General features: G+C 35.8%; 1 protein-coding gene across 7 annotated transcripts in view; it reads left to right on the forward strand.

The window, feature by feature from the left end:
• The window catches only part of KCNT2 (potassium sodium-activated channel subfamily T member 2), a 372,756-nt gene that overhangs the window by 108,362 nt on the left and 247,413 nt on the right, over positions 1 to 16,981 (forward strand). For all 7 annotated transcript variants that reach the window (XM_038586089.1, XM_038586091.1, XM_038586090.1 and 4 more), the window contains exon 4: positions 14,507 to 14,555. In XM_038586089.1, the coding sequence (XP_038442017.1) occupies positions 14,507 to 14,555 (49 nt within the window). The remainder of the gene's footprint in view (positions 1 to 14,506; positions 14,556 to 16,981) is intronic.

Raw genomic sequence — 16,981 nt, forward strand, 5'->3', positions numbered from 1 at the left:
TGCCAATTCCTGTATTAGTACTAGAAATTTTGTGTTGGAGTCTTTTGGGTTTTCTACATAGAGTATCAGGTTGTCTGTAATGAATGAAAACTTGACTTCTTCCGTGTTGATTTGGATACATTTTATTTCTTTTTGTTGTGTGATTGCTGAAGCTAGGATTTCCAGTAGTGTGTTGCAAAACATGGGTTTGTAGTGTGGTCAATCCTTAGAAGCTCCCTTTTATTCCAATTTGAACTATCTTATGATTAATGATAATTTCAGGCAGATTTTAATTTTTTTTAATTTTATTAATTTAGATGTTTATTTGGTCTATCTCATCATGATTTGATAAATATTTAGGAAAAAATACACTACATTATTTAATTTTTTTCAGTGTTGCTGTGACTTGGGTACAGCAGCCATCAACTTTATTTTATAGAAAAAGAGAATTTAATTCAAATAACTATAGTGAAATGTCTAAATTTATAGCTAGTACTGGGACAAAATTGGAATACTGTTCTTTCCATTATTTCTTCTTGCCTCCTGCTACCTCATCACTTGGCTCTTCTTTATTAGGAGATTTCTAGGTTATTTGTAAAATATTACAAAAGAGTATTTCAAACGCCAGACCCACAGAAGGATAAAGACAAGAGTTTGTTTAGTTCTGCCCTTTGATTATTTACTCTAAACCAGGTTCCTACCCATTTATAAATATTCACTCTTAACTTCTGGTAACTAAATTATTTAACAGAGCAACCATTCAAATGGAATCTTATCCATTTCATCCGGGTTGCCTAATTTGTTGGCATATAATTGTTCCTAATATTCTCTTATAATTGTTTGTATTTTTGAGGTGTTGGTTGTGATCTCTCCTCTTTCATTCATGATTTTACTTATTTGAGTCCTTTCTTTTTCTTTTGGATAAGTCTGCCTCAGGGCTTATCAATTTTGTCAGTTTTTTCAAAGAACCAGCTCCTCGTTTTGTTGATCTGTTCTACTAGTTTTTTAAAATTTCTATGTTATTGATTTCTGCTGTAATCTTTCTTATTTCCCTTCTCGTGCTGGATTTAAGCTTTATTTGCTGTTGTTTTTCCAGCTCCTTTAGATAAGGTGAGGTTGTATATTTGAGACTTTTCTTGCTTTTAGAAGAGGACCTGTATTACTACTTCCCTCTTAGGATTGCCTTTGGTGCATCCCAAAGGTATTGGACTATCATGTTTTCATTTTCATTGGTTTCCATGTATTTTAAAAATAAATTCTTTTTTTCTGGTTAACCCATTCATTCTTTAATAGGGTGCTCTTTAACTTCCATGTGTTTGTGGTGTTTCTAAAATTTTCCTTGTGGTTGAGTTTTAGTTTCATAGCATTGTGGTCTGAAAATATACATGGTATGATCTCAATCTTTTGTAGTGGCGAAGTCTTGATTTGTGACCTGCTCTGTGATCTCTTCTGGAGAATGTCCCATGTGCACTTGAAAAGAATTTATATTCTGCTGCTTTAGGATGAAATGCTCTGAATATATCTATAAAATCCAACTGGTCTAGTGTATCATTGTTTCCTTGTTAATCTTCTGCTTAGATGATCTGTCCATTGCTGTGAGTCATGTGTTAAAGCCTCCTACTATTATTGTATTATTATCAACAAGTTTCTTTAAGTTTGCTATTCATGGACTTTTTAATTTGATTACTCCCATATTGGTGACATAAATATTTACAGTTGTTAGATCTTGTTGGATAGACCCTATTATTATGATATAATGACCTTCTTTATCTCTTATTACAGTCTGTTTTAAAATCCAGTTCGTCTGATAGAAGTATGGCTACTCCAGGGTGTTTTGATGTCCATAGCATAATAAGTCGTTCTCCATCCCCTCACTTCCAATCTCGAAGTGTCTTTGGGTCTAAAATTAGTCTGTTTTAAGGAGCATATTGATGGGTCTTTTTAAAAATCCTTTCTGATACCCTATGCCTTTTGGTTAGATCATTTAGTCCATTTACATTGAGAGTAACTACTGAATGATATAACTTTAGTGCCTTTGTATTACTTGTAAAGTCACAGTTCCTGTAGATTGCCTCTGTTCTTTTATGTTCTTTGTTGCTTTTGGATTCTTTCTAGCTCAAAGAGTCTCCTTTAATTTTTCTTGCTGAGCTGGTTTAGTGTTCATGAATTCTTTTAGTTTTTTGCTTGTCTTAGAAACGCTTTATCTTTCCTTCTTTTATGAATGATATCCTTGTTGGATAAAGTATTCTTGATTGTATATTTTTCGCACTTAGCATGTTGAATATTTCCTGCCACTTTCTTCAGGCTATTAAGTTTCAGTGGACAGGTCTGTTGCTAACCTTAACCTGTCTTTCCTTGTAGAATAAGGACCTTTTTTGTCCTTAGCTGCTTTCAGAATTCTCTCTTTATTTTTGTATTTTACAAGTTTTGCTATGATATGTTCAGGGTTAACTGTTTTTCTTGATTTTGAGGGGAGTTTCTGCTTGGTCTTGAATGCTTGTTTCCTTCCCCAGATTAGAGAAGTTCTCCTGTATAATTTATTCTAAAAAACCTTCTGCCCCTTTTCATTTCACTCTTCTTCTTCTGGAACTCCTATGATACTGATATTACTTCACTTAATGGAATCTCTCAGTCCCCTAAGTCTACCTTCATGATCTAATAATTTTCTTTCCCTCTTCTTTTCAGCTTCATTATTTTACATAATTTTATGTTCTATATCACTTATTCTCTCCACTTCTTTTTCCATTCTCGTTGTGATGATATCCAGTCTATTTTTTTTATTTTAGCTATGGCATTTTTTATTTCAGCCTACTAGTTTTTAGGTTTGTTAACTCTGCAGCAAGAGTTTCTCTGGTGTCTTCTATGCTTTTTTCAAGCCCAGCTAGTAGTTATGACTGTTGTCTTAAATTCTTGTTCAGGTATATTTTATATATCTATTTTAAGCAAGTCCCTGGCTATGATTTCTTCTTGACCTTTCTTTTGGGGGGTATTCCTCCATCCTGTCATTTTGGCTGCGTTTCTGTATTTTGCGTGTTTTGAAAGCTTGTGTTTCTTGCACCTGAGAGTAATGCTATATTAAAAACTGTCCAGGGCCTGGTCCTTCAGGAAATGTTTCTGGTGAAGGCTGTGTGCACTCTGCTGTTGCATTTTGTCTGCTCTTTCCCACTGATCAGTCCTCGGCAGAGTTCCTCCTTGTCTGCAGTGGAGAAGCTTTGGATCTTTGACTAGATTTGCTTTGATTTGTTTGTTAACATAAGTCTGGAAGAAAAGAAAAAAAATCCTTGATCTAAGAGAGAGAGAGAGAGGGAGAGAGAAAAGGAAATGAAAAGAAAAAAATACAACTAACAAACAAAAAACTATAAACCTCATTCCCAAGGAAAACAAAAAGTAAAAATATAAGTAAAGCTTGGTCCTATTTCCAGCAGAAGTGCAGGTGATGCTTTGAAGTACTCTATGATCAGTAGACATGGTGCATGTGAGGTTCTGCCTGTCGTGGTATTCTGGGGGAGTGGCCTGCTGTGTTGGCTCAGAGTAAGACCTGCCCCAGGAAATACCCACTTGTCAGGCATGGAGGGGAGGTTTGGTGTAAGCATGTCTTTCCACCACTATGGGCCATGGTGTTGGTGGAGGGGATGAGAAATGGTGCCACCCCACTCTCTCGTCCCTGACAGGGGATCCCACACTCCCTGCTATTCAGGAAGCCCTCACAGAGCAGTGAGGGACATCAGCGAGCTTTGGGCCATAGCTCCTCTGCATTTTATCTTTGGCACATGGCTTGGATTCAGAATTCCAAATCTTGGGATCCCTGGATGGCTCAGTGGTTTAGCGCCCCTTCGGCCCAGGGTGTGATCCTGGAGACCCAGAATCAAGTCCCACATCGGGTTCCCTGCACGGAGCCTGCCTTTCCCTCTGCCTGTGTCTCTGCCTCTCTCTCTCTCTGTGTCTCTCATGAATAAATAAATACAATCTTTAAAAAAACAAAACAAAACTCCAAATCTTAAAGGACCTGACATGGCAGAGATTCACCCCTGTCCTCCAGTGTAGAGACTTGCCCTGCTGTGTCTGGTGTCTTTTGTCATAGAAAATGTCTTACACCTGCATGGTGTGCAGAATCTCTGGTGTAGCACAGTGAAAGTCAGTGACCAGCTTATCTTTCCTCTGCTTGTGCCTCTGTCCCCTGCCGATGAAAGGCCATTTGTTGGTGCCTGCAGGGTCTTTTGCCCCCAGAGAGGCAATATATCCTCTTCCAAATGTACTCCAGGAAGGGGAACAATGCCTTCCCATGCAACCCCAGAAATCCCTACCCCATGTGTGTGCTCCCTTCCTGGAGCCAGCTGCCTTCTTCTCCCCAGGAGCGTACTCCACAGCTTTCACTCTGGCAAACGTCGTGCTCTTCCACAACCTGAGTTTGAGCTCCACATGGTGTTTGCAAAAAACCTATGCCATTCAGTACCCCTGCTCCCAGTCCTTGGTCTGGAGAGGTTTTCTTCTGGTATGACCAATGTTGCAGTCTCAACGTCCCCTTCCTTTCTCCGCAGAAAGGATTCCCTCCCTTCCCAAAACCATGGCACCAGTTTTTCTCTCATCCAGTTCACTTCCATGCACCTTGTACTTGCCATACTGTCTCCCTCCAACTGTGACCAGTTGTGTCTCCCTCCAACTGTGACCAACCTCTCCCAGTCCTCAGATGGATTTTCTGGGTGTTGCAAATGATCTGATCTCAATACAGCAGAGTTTGAGGGAGGAGGACAGCCCAGGGTCCCCCTACTTCTCTACCATCTTAACTCTTCCCATTTGTATTATAATTTTAAAAGATGTTCTATGGAATTTGTTTTCTCAAGCATATTTTAGGGACTTGTCACAATTAAATGGATCTGAATTTCAGTTAATAAATGAACATAATCTTTTTTTTTTTTTTTAAAGATTTTACTTATTTATTCATGAGAGACACACACACAGAGAGAGAATGGCAAAGACACAGGCAGAGGTAGAAGCAGGCTCCGTGCAGGGAACCCGATGTGGGACTCGATTCCGGAACTCCAGGATCATGCCCTGGGCCGAAGGCAATCGCCAAACCACTGAGCCACCCAGGGATGCCCTGAACATAATCTTTTTAAGTTCATTTTTAAATGTCTCTTCTTCGGTTATCTGGCAGTCAGAAGAGCATGCAACTGTTGATCTCAGGGTCATGAGTTTGAGCCCCATGCTGGATATAGAGATGACTTAAGTAAATAAATAAACTTTAAAAAAAAGAAAAGTTATATTCTTTTTAAAAAATAAACATCTTTTTTTATCTGTTTATCTAATGCTAATACTGGATACCTGTGTAATTTTTATTGCTAATCAAAGTACTCTGAGTAATTGTTAATATGGGGTTAGTTTCTTTAAAGACTCACATACCTTACTGTTCTTGATTTTCTTGTACTCCAAAAAGGCATATTCTTTTTTATACCAGCTTTATAAGTATTTCCAGTTATATTGGATATTACCTTTTTTTTTTTAAGATTCCTTGAGGGCATTATGGTAAGTGAAATAAGTTAGAAAATGATATGTGGAATCTAAAAATAACCCAAAGCAAAAACCCAAAACAAAATAACAACAAATCTAATTGTGTCTCTTGAAGCATGCAGCATTTATTGGGATGCATGACTATCTCAAGTCTCAGATATAGCTTGTGTGGCTCTTTATCTTATTTGAGTTAAATGACTTTTTGACTTATTTTAACTTATTTTTTCGTTCACTCTCATGTTGCTTTTATTGAATTGCATTTCTGTTCATTTATAGATTTCCCACTTTAAGCTCTATCCTTTGGTGGAGGTAGTAGATAAGGGGACTGGCAGTGTGTAGTTTTTAACTCATCATCACCTTGGGTTCTTGTCCAGCCTACTAAATTTAAAATAATTTCCAAAGCAGAAAACAAATTTGATGGTTGGCTTTTGTACAATTATTTTTGCATGTGGAAGTTTGCCCAAGAAAATTAAAAAATAAAAAGGATCAAAGTAAAATGGAAAAATGATATAGTATGCATTTAAATGAATTGGTTATTCTTCAGCTTATTAGGCAGTGAAAATTATTCTGTACTTAATAAAGGGTTAAAGATTAAGAAGTGAAATTTTAACGTGTAAAAATTTATGTGATAATTCTTTATGAAAATTTACTTTATTTAATGAGATATAATTCTGGCTATTTTGCTATGTCTTTATTGAATACATAGCATGTATTTATATTGCTGTGAGTCAAGATATAACTAAGAAAAGGAACATTCACTACCCTCAGGGGATTTTCAGCCTGTGCAAGGTTATATATTTGGAATTCTTGCTATTTTCTGGCATTGGACTAGTTGTTTTATTTATGTTATTTCCTTCAGTATACACTTCATCTTTTTTATTCCTACTTTTTTTTTTAAAAAAAGATTTTATTTATTTATTTGATAGGGAGAGAGAGAGAGAGAGAGAGAGTGAGCTTGCACAGTAGGCAGAGGGAGAGGGAAGAGAGAAGCAGGATCCCAGCTGAGCAAGGGGCTCGATGTGGGGCTTTATCCCAGAACCCTGGGCTTATGACCTGAACTGAAGGCAGATGCTTAACCGACTGATCCACCCTGTCACCCCTTATTATTCCTACAGAGAAGCAGAATTTTTTACATATTTGCCCTTTGCTTTTCATATTTGCCTTCAGCACTAATCTATTTTTTAAAAGATGTATTCATGTATTTATTTGAGAGAAAGAGGGAGAACATGAGCAGCACGAGTGGCAGAGGGAGAAGGAGAGAGAGAATCTCTAGCAGACCCCTTGCTGAGCATGGAAACGGATATGGGGATCCCAGGACCCCGAGATCATGACCTCAGCTGAAGCCAAGAGTCAGATGCTTAACTGGGTGAGCCACCCAGGTGCCCCAGCTCTGATCTTTTGATGCTTTTCTTCCCTGTTTAAGTAACTGACCATAGGAAGCCAGCACCTTCCCATCCCCTGCTTTGAACTGTGTGTTCATCCTCTCTACTTGGATGTTTAATAGGCATTTCTAACTTGCCATGTTCCCCTTGGCTTCTTCTGTGCTCTTCCACATCTCAACATGTGACAGTACTGTCCTTCCCCCAACCCTGTTCTACTCTCAGCTTTCCACATTTCAGCTGAACCAAATTCCAACCTAACAGTTGCTCAGGCCAAATGCTTTAGAGTTATTCTTAACTTGTCTTTTGGTCTCACACTCTGCAGCATATGCAAACCCCTTTAGAAAATTCTGTCATTTCTACTTTCAAGATATATCCAGCATACAACTACTTCTCAATGCTGCCATCCTGGCACAAGCCACCTTCTGTCACCTGGGTACTGTGCAGCGGCCCTCCTAATTAGACCTGCTAATTCTGCTTTTGCTCCCCTTTGGTTTATTCTTAAAATAGCAGCCAGTCTTCCTTTAAAGTCTAAGTCAGCTCTTTACACGGCTGTGATCTGAATGCCGAAGCACTTACCATGGCCTGTGAGAACTCTTGTTTCTCTGTAACTTTGCCTCCTCCTCTTCACCCCTCACCCATTTTGCTCTAGCCCCATTGGCCTCTTCTCTGTTTCTGGAATATACCAGCCACAGTGCTGGCTCAAGGCCTTCATACCTGCTGTTGCCTCTGCCTGGAATTCTCTTCCATCATGATAACATAAGGCACACTTCCTCAGATCTTTACTCAAAATTGTATTTTCAGTGAAGATCTACCTAAATATCCTGTTTAAAATTGTAGTCTCCTCACAAGACTCTTTGGAATACTTTTTTTTTTTTCCCTTTTAACTTTTCTCCATTGCCTTTCTCTCTTTTGTATATTATACATAGTTGACTTGTTTTGTTTTCTGTGTATTCCATATGGATTGCAGTGGCTATCCCATAAAGGCACATGTTGCCTGAATCCTCAGAACCTAGCACAAATTTGATACTCCGTACTTATTTGTTAAATTAATGAGTGGATAACTGATTAAATTAAGGTCCTTTATAATCTGACCAGTGCTTACCTCACCTCACCAACCTCCCATCCAGCCAGCCATTCTGACCTACCTGAAGCCACTTACACAAATTCTGTTCTCCACTGCTTCTGGGCCTTGGATTATTCTGCTCTCTCTTCTTGGATCTTTGTTTTCCATTCCTGTTCCTCACTACCCATTCCTTTTTAACTTGCTTCAGCACTTGTGGACATTCAAGGTAGTGGTTTCTTGGATAACATTTTATCTGAAATTCTTACCTGACATTATGATTATAGCCTAATTTCACTCTGGGTTAGGAGTGGCTTCTGGGGATTCTGAGCCTCCCGAATACCTCCGTCCCAATACTTAACACATTGCCTTTGATTTTACTATTTACTTCTATGTATATGCTTATGGAGGGCAAGGGCTGTGTTGTATTTGCCTCTGTAGCTCTCACACTTAGTGTAGGATTTGTTGGGTGACAGAATGTTGTTGCATTAATGAAGTCATGTTCAATAGTTTTTTTGATAGTGTTGCACAATCAAGATGATTGAAGACCACTGGCTAGAGATGCCAGTGCATATTACATTTATTACATTTTTCTGTCTATGTATTATTAAAAATGGTACACACATTTCTTTCTAAACACATATGAGAATAGTTATTAAAACTTGGTGATCTATTTTATTTATTTATTAATTCATTAAAAATATTTTATTTATTTATTCATGAGAATACACAGAGAGGAGAGAGAGAGGCAGAGACACAGGCAGAGGGAGAAGCAGGCCCCACGCAGGGAGCCCGACGTGGGAATCGATCCTGGGTCTCCAGGATCACGCCCTGGGCTGAAGGTGGCGCTAAACCGCTGAGCCATCTGGGCTGCCCAAAACTTGGTGATTTATAAATAAAATGTACATTAGAGCGACTTAAAAATCATAAAATGAGACATGATAAAATCTCTCTAAGGGTGAAAGAGCATTGGGGGATGATGGCAGAGTAAAATTATACTATCTGAAAAACATTAAGAGGAACAAAGTTTCCTACAATTAACTTCTATGTCATATTACTGGGAATATTTAGCCATAATTATAGAGGATATACATTTGAAAAACCAGATTACTGCAATTAAAAAACATAACAACATAACTTATGGCTGCATTTTGAATACAATGTTCTGTTTAGTTCCCATTGTCAATGCAGTATTGGTTAATGAAAAACAGAAGTGGCCTTTATGGGCACAGGCTCTATTTTAAAATAATGAAGCTAATTCAGCAAAGAGATTTATTTAATTAGAGCTTCTGACATAATAAAGCTGTAGATATTTTGTGCTGTTTGCTTTATTTTTAAGTCCCTCCAGAGTCAAAACTGATATGAAAATGTTGCAAGTATGGACAAACTAAGGATATGAAAGGAATATTAATGTATGAAATTGCACAAATGACAAACTCCAATGTACACAGTGTGTATGTAGTAAATGATTAGAAGGTGCTAGCAAAGGAAACACACCTCTAACATGTTGCTTATGAATTTCATTGAGAGATGGGCCGTCAGCATTGACTTATTGCCTGCTGGTGCTTACAGTTCTTCACTGTATGTCAGAAGGAATGTATCTCCTTGTGCTTGAAAGATTGTGGAAGTGATTATTAGTTTTTAACATTAAGTGATAGAGACAAGGTAAGAAGCACATGAATGTGCTTAAATTTTATGGTATTTGGATTTACATTGAAAATCGGTGGCTAATAGAGCAACCAATATGTTCAGGTGACATTCACATTTTAAAGATTATTTCTTCTTTAGGGTAATGGTTATTAAAAGAAGAAGTAAATTTTGACGATATCTCTTATTCTTTATATACACATTTTTAAATATTTTTTTATTGGGGAGATTGAGCGTGCGCATGTATAAGCAAGGGGGTGGGGCAGAGGGAGAGGGAGAAACAGGCTCATGACCTGAACTGAAGTCAGATACTTAACCAACTGAGCCATGCCGGTGCCCTAATAATATCTTTTTAATATTTGATGACCAATAGGAAGGAATGTTATAATGTAGACCTTTTCTTCTCTCATGTATATTGGTTACAGTATAGATTAAAGTAGCGCTAAGCACTAACATACAATATCAAAAATTCAAAAGAATTTTTTTTGTTCACTAGAGTGTAATGCTGGTGTTCTTAGTGTAGATCTTTTCTCTGGTGATTCACACATACATGCACACACTCAGTAACATGGTTAAGTACATTATTATGTGTGCAAACCACTTTTATTTTTTGTCTATTTGCTGTCTAAGACCTAACAATCCTTTGCAAACAGCTTTGGGAAAGGTAAGGAGTGCATGGAGAAGACATATATATATATACATGTATATATATACTTCTTGAAATTATTGGCAACAAATGACAAGCATCACTTTTACTTGCGTTTTATTCTCAGATCTCATGTGAGAATCAGTCATATCACCATACTTTCACAGAAAGGCTGAGAAATGTAGCCTTTGGCTGAAGAGTGCCTTTTTTGCACTCAACTCTATACCATGGAGTGGGGAGAGGAGTGTTGATAGAAAGCTTCAGCCAGTGCACATGTGAGGGAAAGACTTATTAAAGTCCAGTCTCTCAAAGAGTCAGCATTTAGCCCTCTGTGCAATATTCCTCACCGTTGGCTCTCTAACCTGGTATGAAGTATGTCTAATGTTTTGAAAGGAATCAGTTATTGAAAAATCTTCCTAATATATTGTCAAGACTCTACGATGTGTCAAGACCTGGTCTCATTGGTTTTGGACATTAAATTTTTTTTTACGATTTTATTTATTTATGAGAGAGAGAGAGAGAGAGAGAGAGAGAGAGAGAACCACTGACTTGGGGAGGAGCAGAGGGAGAAGCAGGCTCCCTACTGAGCAGGGAGTTGTCAGGACTTGATCGAACCCAGCACCCAGGATCATGACCTGAGCTGAAGGTAGATGCTTAACCTACTGCACCCAGGTGCCTCATCAGACACACATTAAATTTTATATGTCTTTGAGATGTGGGCCTGGTACCGTACCTAGTACTGAGTTCTCAGTATTTGTTATGTTTAGGAGAGTTTTATCATTTCCACCCTGGTTTAGGGTATTATACTTTTGTTAATACAGTATAAGCTGCATTTGTTTTCTTGGAGAGCTATCAATCTGAGTTCATCTTGAGTTTGTGAGTCACAGGTCCTTTCATATGAATTATATACCACATATTGACCTTATGATTTTCATGTTTTTAACAAATGCTTTTTTCTTCTGGTTAACATATTCACCCTTGGACTTCTGCATCAGCTGCCAAAACTTCTCTGACATTTTTTTAGCGACCATGTTCTTACCTTTTGGAGAAGCCATAAATAAGCATGTTGTGAAAAGTGGCTGAAGCTATAGGTCACTAACTCTCTTTTTTTTTTTTTTTAGGTCACTAACTTTCTATATTTAACTTTTGCCATAGGTTTCATGGTTTTATATAGTTCTTCCAGTTTTCAAAATGATGCTTCAAAAATGGATTTTATTTATAAACCTAGTTCAATCTGAACAGCCAAATCCCGTACATTTTGTTTTTATATTTGCTTTTGTTTAATTTTTATTTTTTATAATGAAAAAAAGTGAAATTTATTTTTTCAGAATTTTATAGTTGGTTCATGATTATTACTATGTAAATATCTTTGGCAAGGTAAGTTACCTAAAATATCAACAACTGGAAATAAGTACTTTCAGTATTTTGATAACCAATCTTTGGTAAATTCTCCTTCTGTGTAAACACACATATGTAACACACTCATACAGATGTAGTTAGGACAGTATTATAAGTATCATCTTTTCAATGACTTTTTAAATATTTTTCCTATTGTTGATGATGAAGCTCCTTTAATTCTCTTCCAGTTCCTTTCCTGCTGCAGTACATATTCCTGTGTTTTTGTCTGTGGGATTCAAGCTGCATTTGAAATTATGGTCTGATTGCCAGTTTCAGTTTTCTCTCTCATTTTTTTTTGGAGATGATCTAGAAATGTGCAGATCAGATCCTACATTATTTTTTCATAAGTTCATTTTATGAAGAAGAGTTTGGGCACTAGCTTTTTACTAGAATTTATAATTATTCGTCTATTTATTTATCCAATTTAGTACTTAGTCAATTGGTAGAAAAGACTTTCCATTGGAGAGCTCACTTCACACTGTAATTTGTATGTTAGAGTTTTGCAGAAATGTTTTTTATGGATTATGAAATCTATTCCACATGACGTAGCCTTGGCTAAGAAAAGACTTTTCTTTCAAGTCTTCTTTAAATTTAAACACCTATGATATTTCAAGACCTAACAAAATAACATCCCAGTCCAAAGAAAATGCTATTTTTTGATACCTAGCTTTAGTACACCCATATTAAGTATTAATTTCTTTTTGAAAGTGCTCTTCAACTTCTGATTCACAATTTATTTTATAATTTTCCAGAGATTTCTATTTACTTAATTATTTAGTAGTTTTTGTAGCATATCATTTTTATCTATGAAAAACGTCATATCCCTCTTTAGTCTTATATATCTTGTCACTGAAAATATGAGGAATGTGTTTTGGAAGGGACAGTGTTGCTGAACTCATCAGCCATATTTTTGCCATTATGGCACCATCCATTTGTTTATATTGAACGCCTAATTTACTATAGGTGTGTACTCCCATTGGAACTATAATGGTGAGTGAAATAGAAATACTGTTTCTTCTTAGGGAAACATGTAATTTAATGAGAAGGCAACTATTAAAGAAATACATTTGCAAATAAATATAAAGTTAAAATCAACATGAATGGTAGAATTGGTTTGGTGAGTGGCATTGCCTAAGAGATTAGTTGACTACATTGATCAAGTGGCTGCTTCAACGAAGGTTTCCCTGAGAGTTGAGCTGAGAGCTCTAGGATATGGGAAGAGATGATGTAGAAAAGGCTGAGATAGGAAGGATCATGTCACAATTGAGTAAGTTAATACCACTTAAGAGTTTTGGTCTTTATCCTAACAAAAGTGTAGTGCCAATATACAGTGGGGTGATGTGATCTAAAAAAAATTTAGAAAGAATCTGTGTAGTTGTAATTTGGAGGAAAGATGTAGAAGGCAAAAAGAAGTGTAGGCTCCTAGTTGGTAGACTTTTGCAAGACTCGCATTTGCAAAAAATGGTAGTTTAGATTGAGGTGGTTGTGGTAGTAGAGATGAAGAGAGGTAGATGCATTCTACAAATATATGGTGGAAGAATTGAAAAGATTTGATGACTAATGTATTAAGTATTTGCAAATACAGAAGAGGAAAGAATCTAAGATAATGCCTAAATTTTTGAGTAACCAAACACAGTGGAATTTGGTGCTATTTGCTGAGAGGTGAAAAATGGAGAGGACCAATTTTGAGAGAAAGGTCATAGGTTTGGTTTGGAGCAATTGAAGATATCAGTTGTCCAGGTAGATGTGACATTCTGGAATTACACAGTACTTTAGTTTAAGAGGGTAGATAGTTTCTTTGAATATTATTTTAAAGTTTACAATTATTTTTAAAACTAGAATTTTGAAAGTTTATTGCTCTTTGCTATTAACATATTCCCAAAAGGAAGTAAGTTAAAGATTTAAAAGTACACTTAATATTTTATAGGACTCCTCTAATACTTCTTTAGTATAAAGAACAACTAGGCCCTGTTCTGTTTTGTATTTTTTTTGTTTTTATTTGCATTTTTTGAGCAACATAACAGAATTATTCCCATAGTTTTATGAGTAGATTATATTTCTGTGAATGACTTCTCACTTGAATCAGCTATACACAAAATAATATAGGCACTGGTAGGGTATAAATGGTTAAAAATTATAACTAGTGGGGGCACCTGGAGGGCTCAGTCAGTACAGCATGTGACTTGATCTTGAGATAGTAAGTTCAACCCCACATTGGGCATGGAGCATAGTTAAAAAAAATTATTACTACTGACTATATTAGAAGTGTATGGTGTTTTTTGCAGAGTATAAACAATTTTTAACATCAAGGATGATATGATTTTTAAGAAATATTCGAGGACAGTCGCTCTTTGTCCTGCATGATGTTTTAATGCTAATCTTAGCTACAGATTTTTTTGTAGTATAATATTTTATACAAATCCGAATCTGAAGTATGAGTAACTCACTTTATTCTGATTATTTATACTGTTGATTCTAATATTGCCAAGATATTAACAGTGTTAAAGATAATAAAATCTTTGAGTTTATGGAGGAAACTTAAGTGACTTTTCAATGGAGAATTGACTAGTAAAGTGTTTGAAGTTTTTCTGCCTTGCCATAATCACTCTTTAAATAAGGGCCCATTATCTTTTCTTTCCTTATTAACATGAGAATAAAAACAAAATTAGAAAGGGTTTAGAAATAAAACTATTTTCTATTTCTGGAGTAAAAGTTAATATTATAAAAAAGAAAACTGAAAACAATAAAGTTTTTCTAATTTTAATTTTGTTATCTTATTGCCTTCTAGGGCAGCATTATTTAAATATTCCTAACTTCAATTACAATTTTAAAATAAATGCATTTTTCATGTTTTTAAAAATTAATATCTTATCTTTTTTTTAATAGGTCTCATATCTTTTGGGTGAACAGAAGTCTACCCTTATGGGGCTTACAGGTTATGTACAATTTTGTTTTATCCTGCTATTTCTGGATTTATTCATATTTCACAGAAAAATAATATTGGAGATAAAACTGTTGACATTAAAAATGAGTTTGTTTTATTGCTTAATTAATCTTGATGCACATCCTAGACACACATTTTTATTCCTGTCTTCATGTTTGCTTGAGCCTTGCTTTCTTCCTTTCGAGAATTTCCTTCTTATCAGGATTAAACTTTTGAAAGCTTTTGAGGGCATGGAGAAGAACAGAGTAAACTAGTCTGTTAAGCTACCACAAGTTCCCCAAACTACTCTAGGCATGCATCTTAATGATTCATTAAGGATTCATCTTAATCCTTGAAAAATTAATCAAAAGCCCATAACCATGTCTGCTCTTTTACTTTATATCTGCAGTGTCTGGAACATGGTAGAATCTTAATAAATAATTATTAAATGTGTGAACTAATGAATGTATGGCTCATATTACAATAACAAGAGCTTGGTCCCTAAACAGATAATTTTGTAAGTAAAACAAAAAGTATGTTCTGACATAAAAGGAGCCCTGAAGAAAGAGTAAGAAAATATGAGCGGGAACAACATGTCTGAATTATATTGTTGAGATGTTCCCTGGAGTCCTCTATACCACTTTGTTTTTGAATTTTATGCCCAGCAATTTTTTTACATGTTCCTATCTCTACTCCTGTCTCTCTCCTACAGATACTTTTTATTTTCTGTTATTTTTCAAAAGTAAAAGGTATTTAAAGAATGCAGTCACTAAGATAAAAAACATAAAAAATTACAGATTGGAAGACACTTGAATCTGGAAGTAATGAAAAGACTCTCAAACTCACTGTGTATACACAGCCTTTAAAATGTTTTAAAATCAGATGTTTGGTTTGTCTTTATTGTGAAATCTGTACATTTTAAATGTTATAATGGATCATTTTAATTATGCATTGTGATCATAACTATGAAATTAGGTTTTTATTATGTCTGGATATTTCATTTTTTTTGAAGTCAAGTTGTATTTTTTAATATTGATTTGCACTGTAATGTCATTAATTACAGATGCCCCTTCAAATATTTAAATATTCACTAAAAATGCAGTCTTTTTTTTTAATAAAATAATTTTTTATTGGTGTTCAATTTACCAACATACAGAATAACACCCAGTGCTCATCCCGTCAAGTGTCCCCCTCAGTGCCCGTCACCCACTCACCCCCACCCCCTGCCCTCCTCCCCTTCCATCACCCCTAGTTCGTTTCCCAGAGTTAGGAGTCTTTATGTTCTGTCTCCCTTTCTGATATTTCCCACACATTTCTTCTCCCTTCCCTTATATTCCCTTTCACTATTATTTATATTCCCCACATGAATGAGAACATACACTGTTTGTCCTTCTCCGATTGACTTACTTCACTCAGCGTAATACCCTCCAGTTCCATCCACGTTGAAGCAAATGGTGGGTATTTGTCGTTTCTAATGGCTGAGGAATATTCCATTGTATACATCGACCACAGCTTCTTTATCCATTCATCTTTCGATGGACACCGAGGCTCCTTCCACAGTTTGGCTACTGTGGACATTGCTGCTATAAACATCGGTGTGCAGGTGTCCCGGCGTTTCATTAAAAATGCAGTCTTTTAATCTCTAGCTTGATTCCTATATTATTCTTCAGTGAGATGCACATTTAAAGTAAGTTAATATTTTTAAGAGTAGTCCTATATGGCCTTGAAATACATTTTGATCTATTTAAATTGATTTTATCTGATAATGATATTTTACAATAATAATAATGCTCATTTTCAAATAGGATTTTGAATAGTCCATGCTACAAATGTTCTAGAGACTCTAACACTACCTATAGAAAAAAAGCATGGATGATTACGATTTAAAGCACCTGTGGAGAACATCTAAGAGTCTGCATTTTATATTAAAAAATGCCTGGATACCATATGTACTTCTGAACATATTTTACTTATATTGCCATGCATTCATATGCTTTTATATTGTCCTTCTGTTTTAATATTCACTTAAAGTTTTCATTCCAACATGAGTTAAAATTTAAACTCCAGGGTATCTTCTTTTCTTATGCAGATTGTTTTAAATCTCAAAAATCTATAGACAAATATATTTGTTATCTGAGTCATTTCTTGTTTATGCTTACTTATTTTGCTTCTACTCATCTACCCCAAAGTGCTGAGCCTATTTAATACAAAATAATTTGGATATCTTTTCTAATTACTTTTTCTGTTGCAATCACAGCTTTTTGGTAGTTCAGCAGTGGATATTGTATATACAATAGCAAATGTAGAAAAGGGTGGAAGCTTGTCTAGGAAGATTCAACTTATGCTCTCCCAGTTATAAAAGAGGAGTTGGTTATGAAGTTCATTCAAATAAAATCTGAAAGTATCTTGAAATGTTGACATGTTTATTTTGTTTGAGG

Source organism: Canis lupus, chromosome 38 (assembly GCF_011100685.1).
Source record: "Canis lupus familiaris isolate Mischka breed German Shepherd chromosome 38, alternate assembly UU_Cfam_GSD_1.0, whole genome shotgun sequence".
In the NCBI taxonomy this organism is placed as follows: domain Eukaryota; kingdom Metazoa; phylum Chordata; class Mammalia; order Carnivora; family Canidae; genus Canis; species Canis lupus.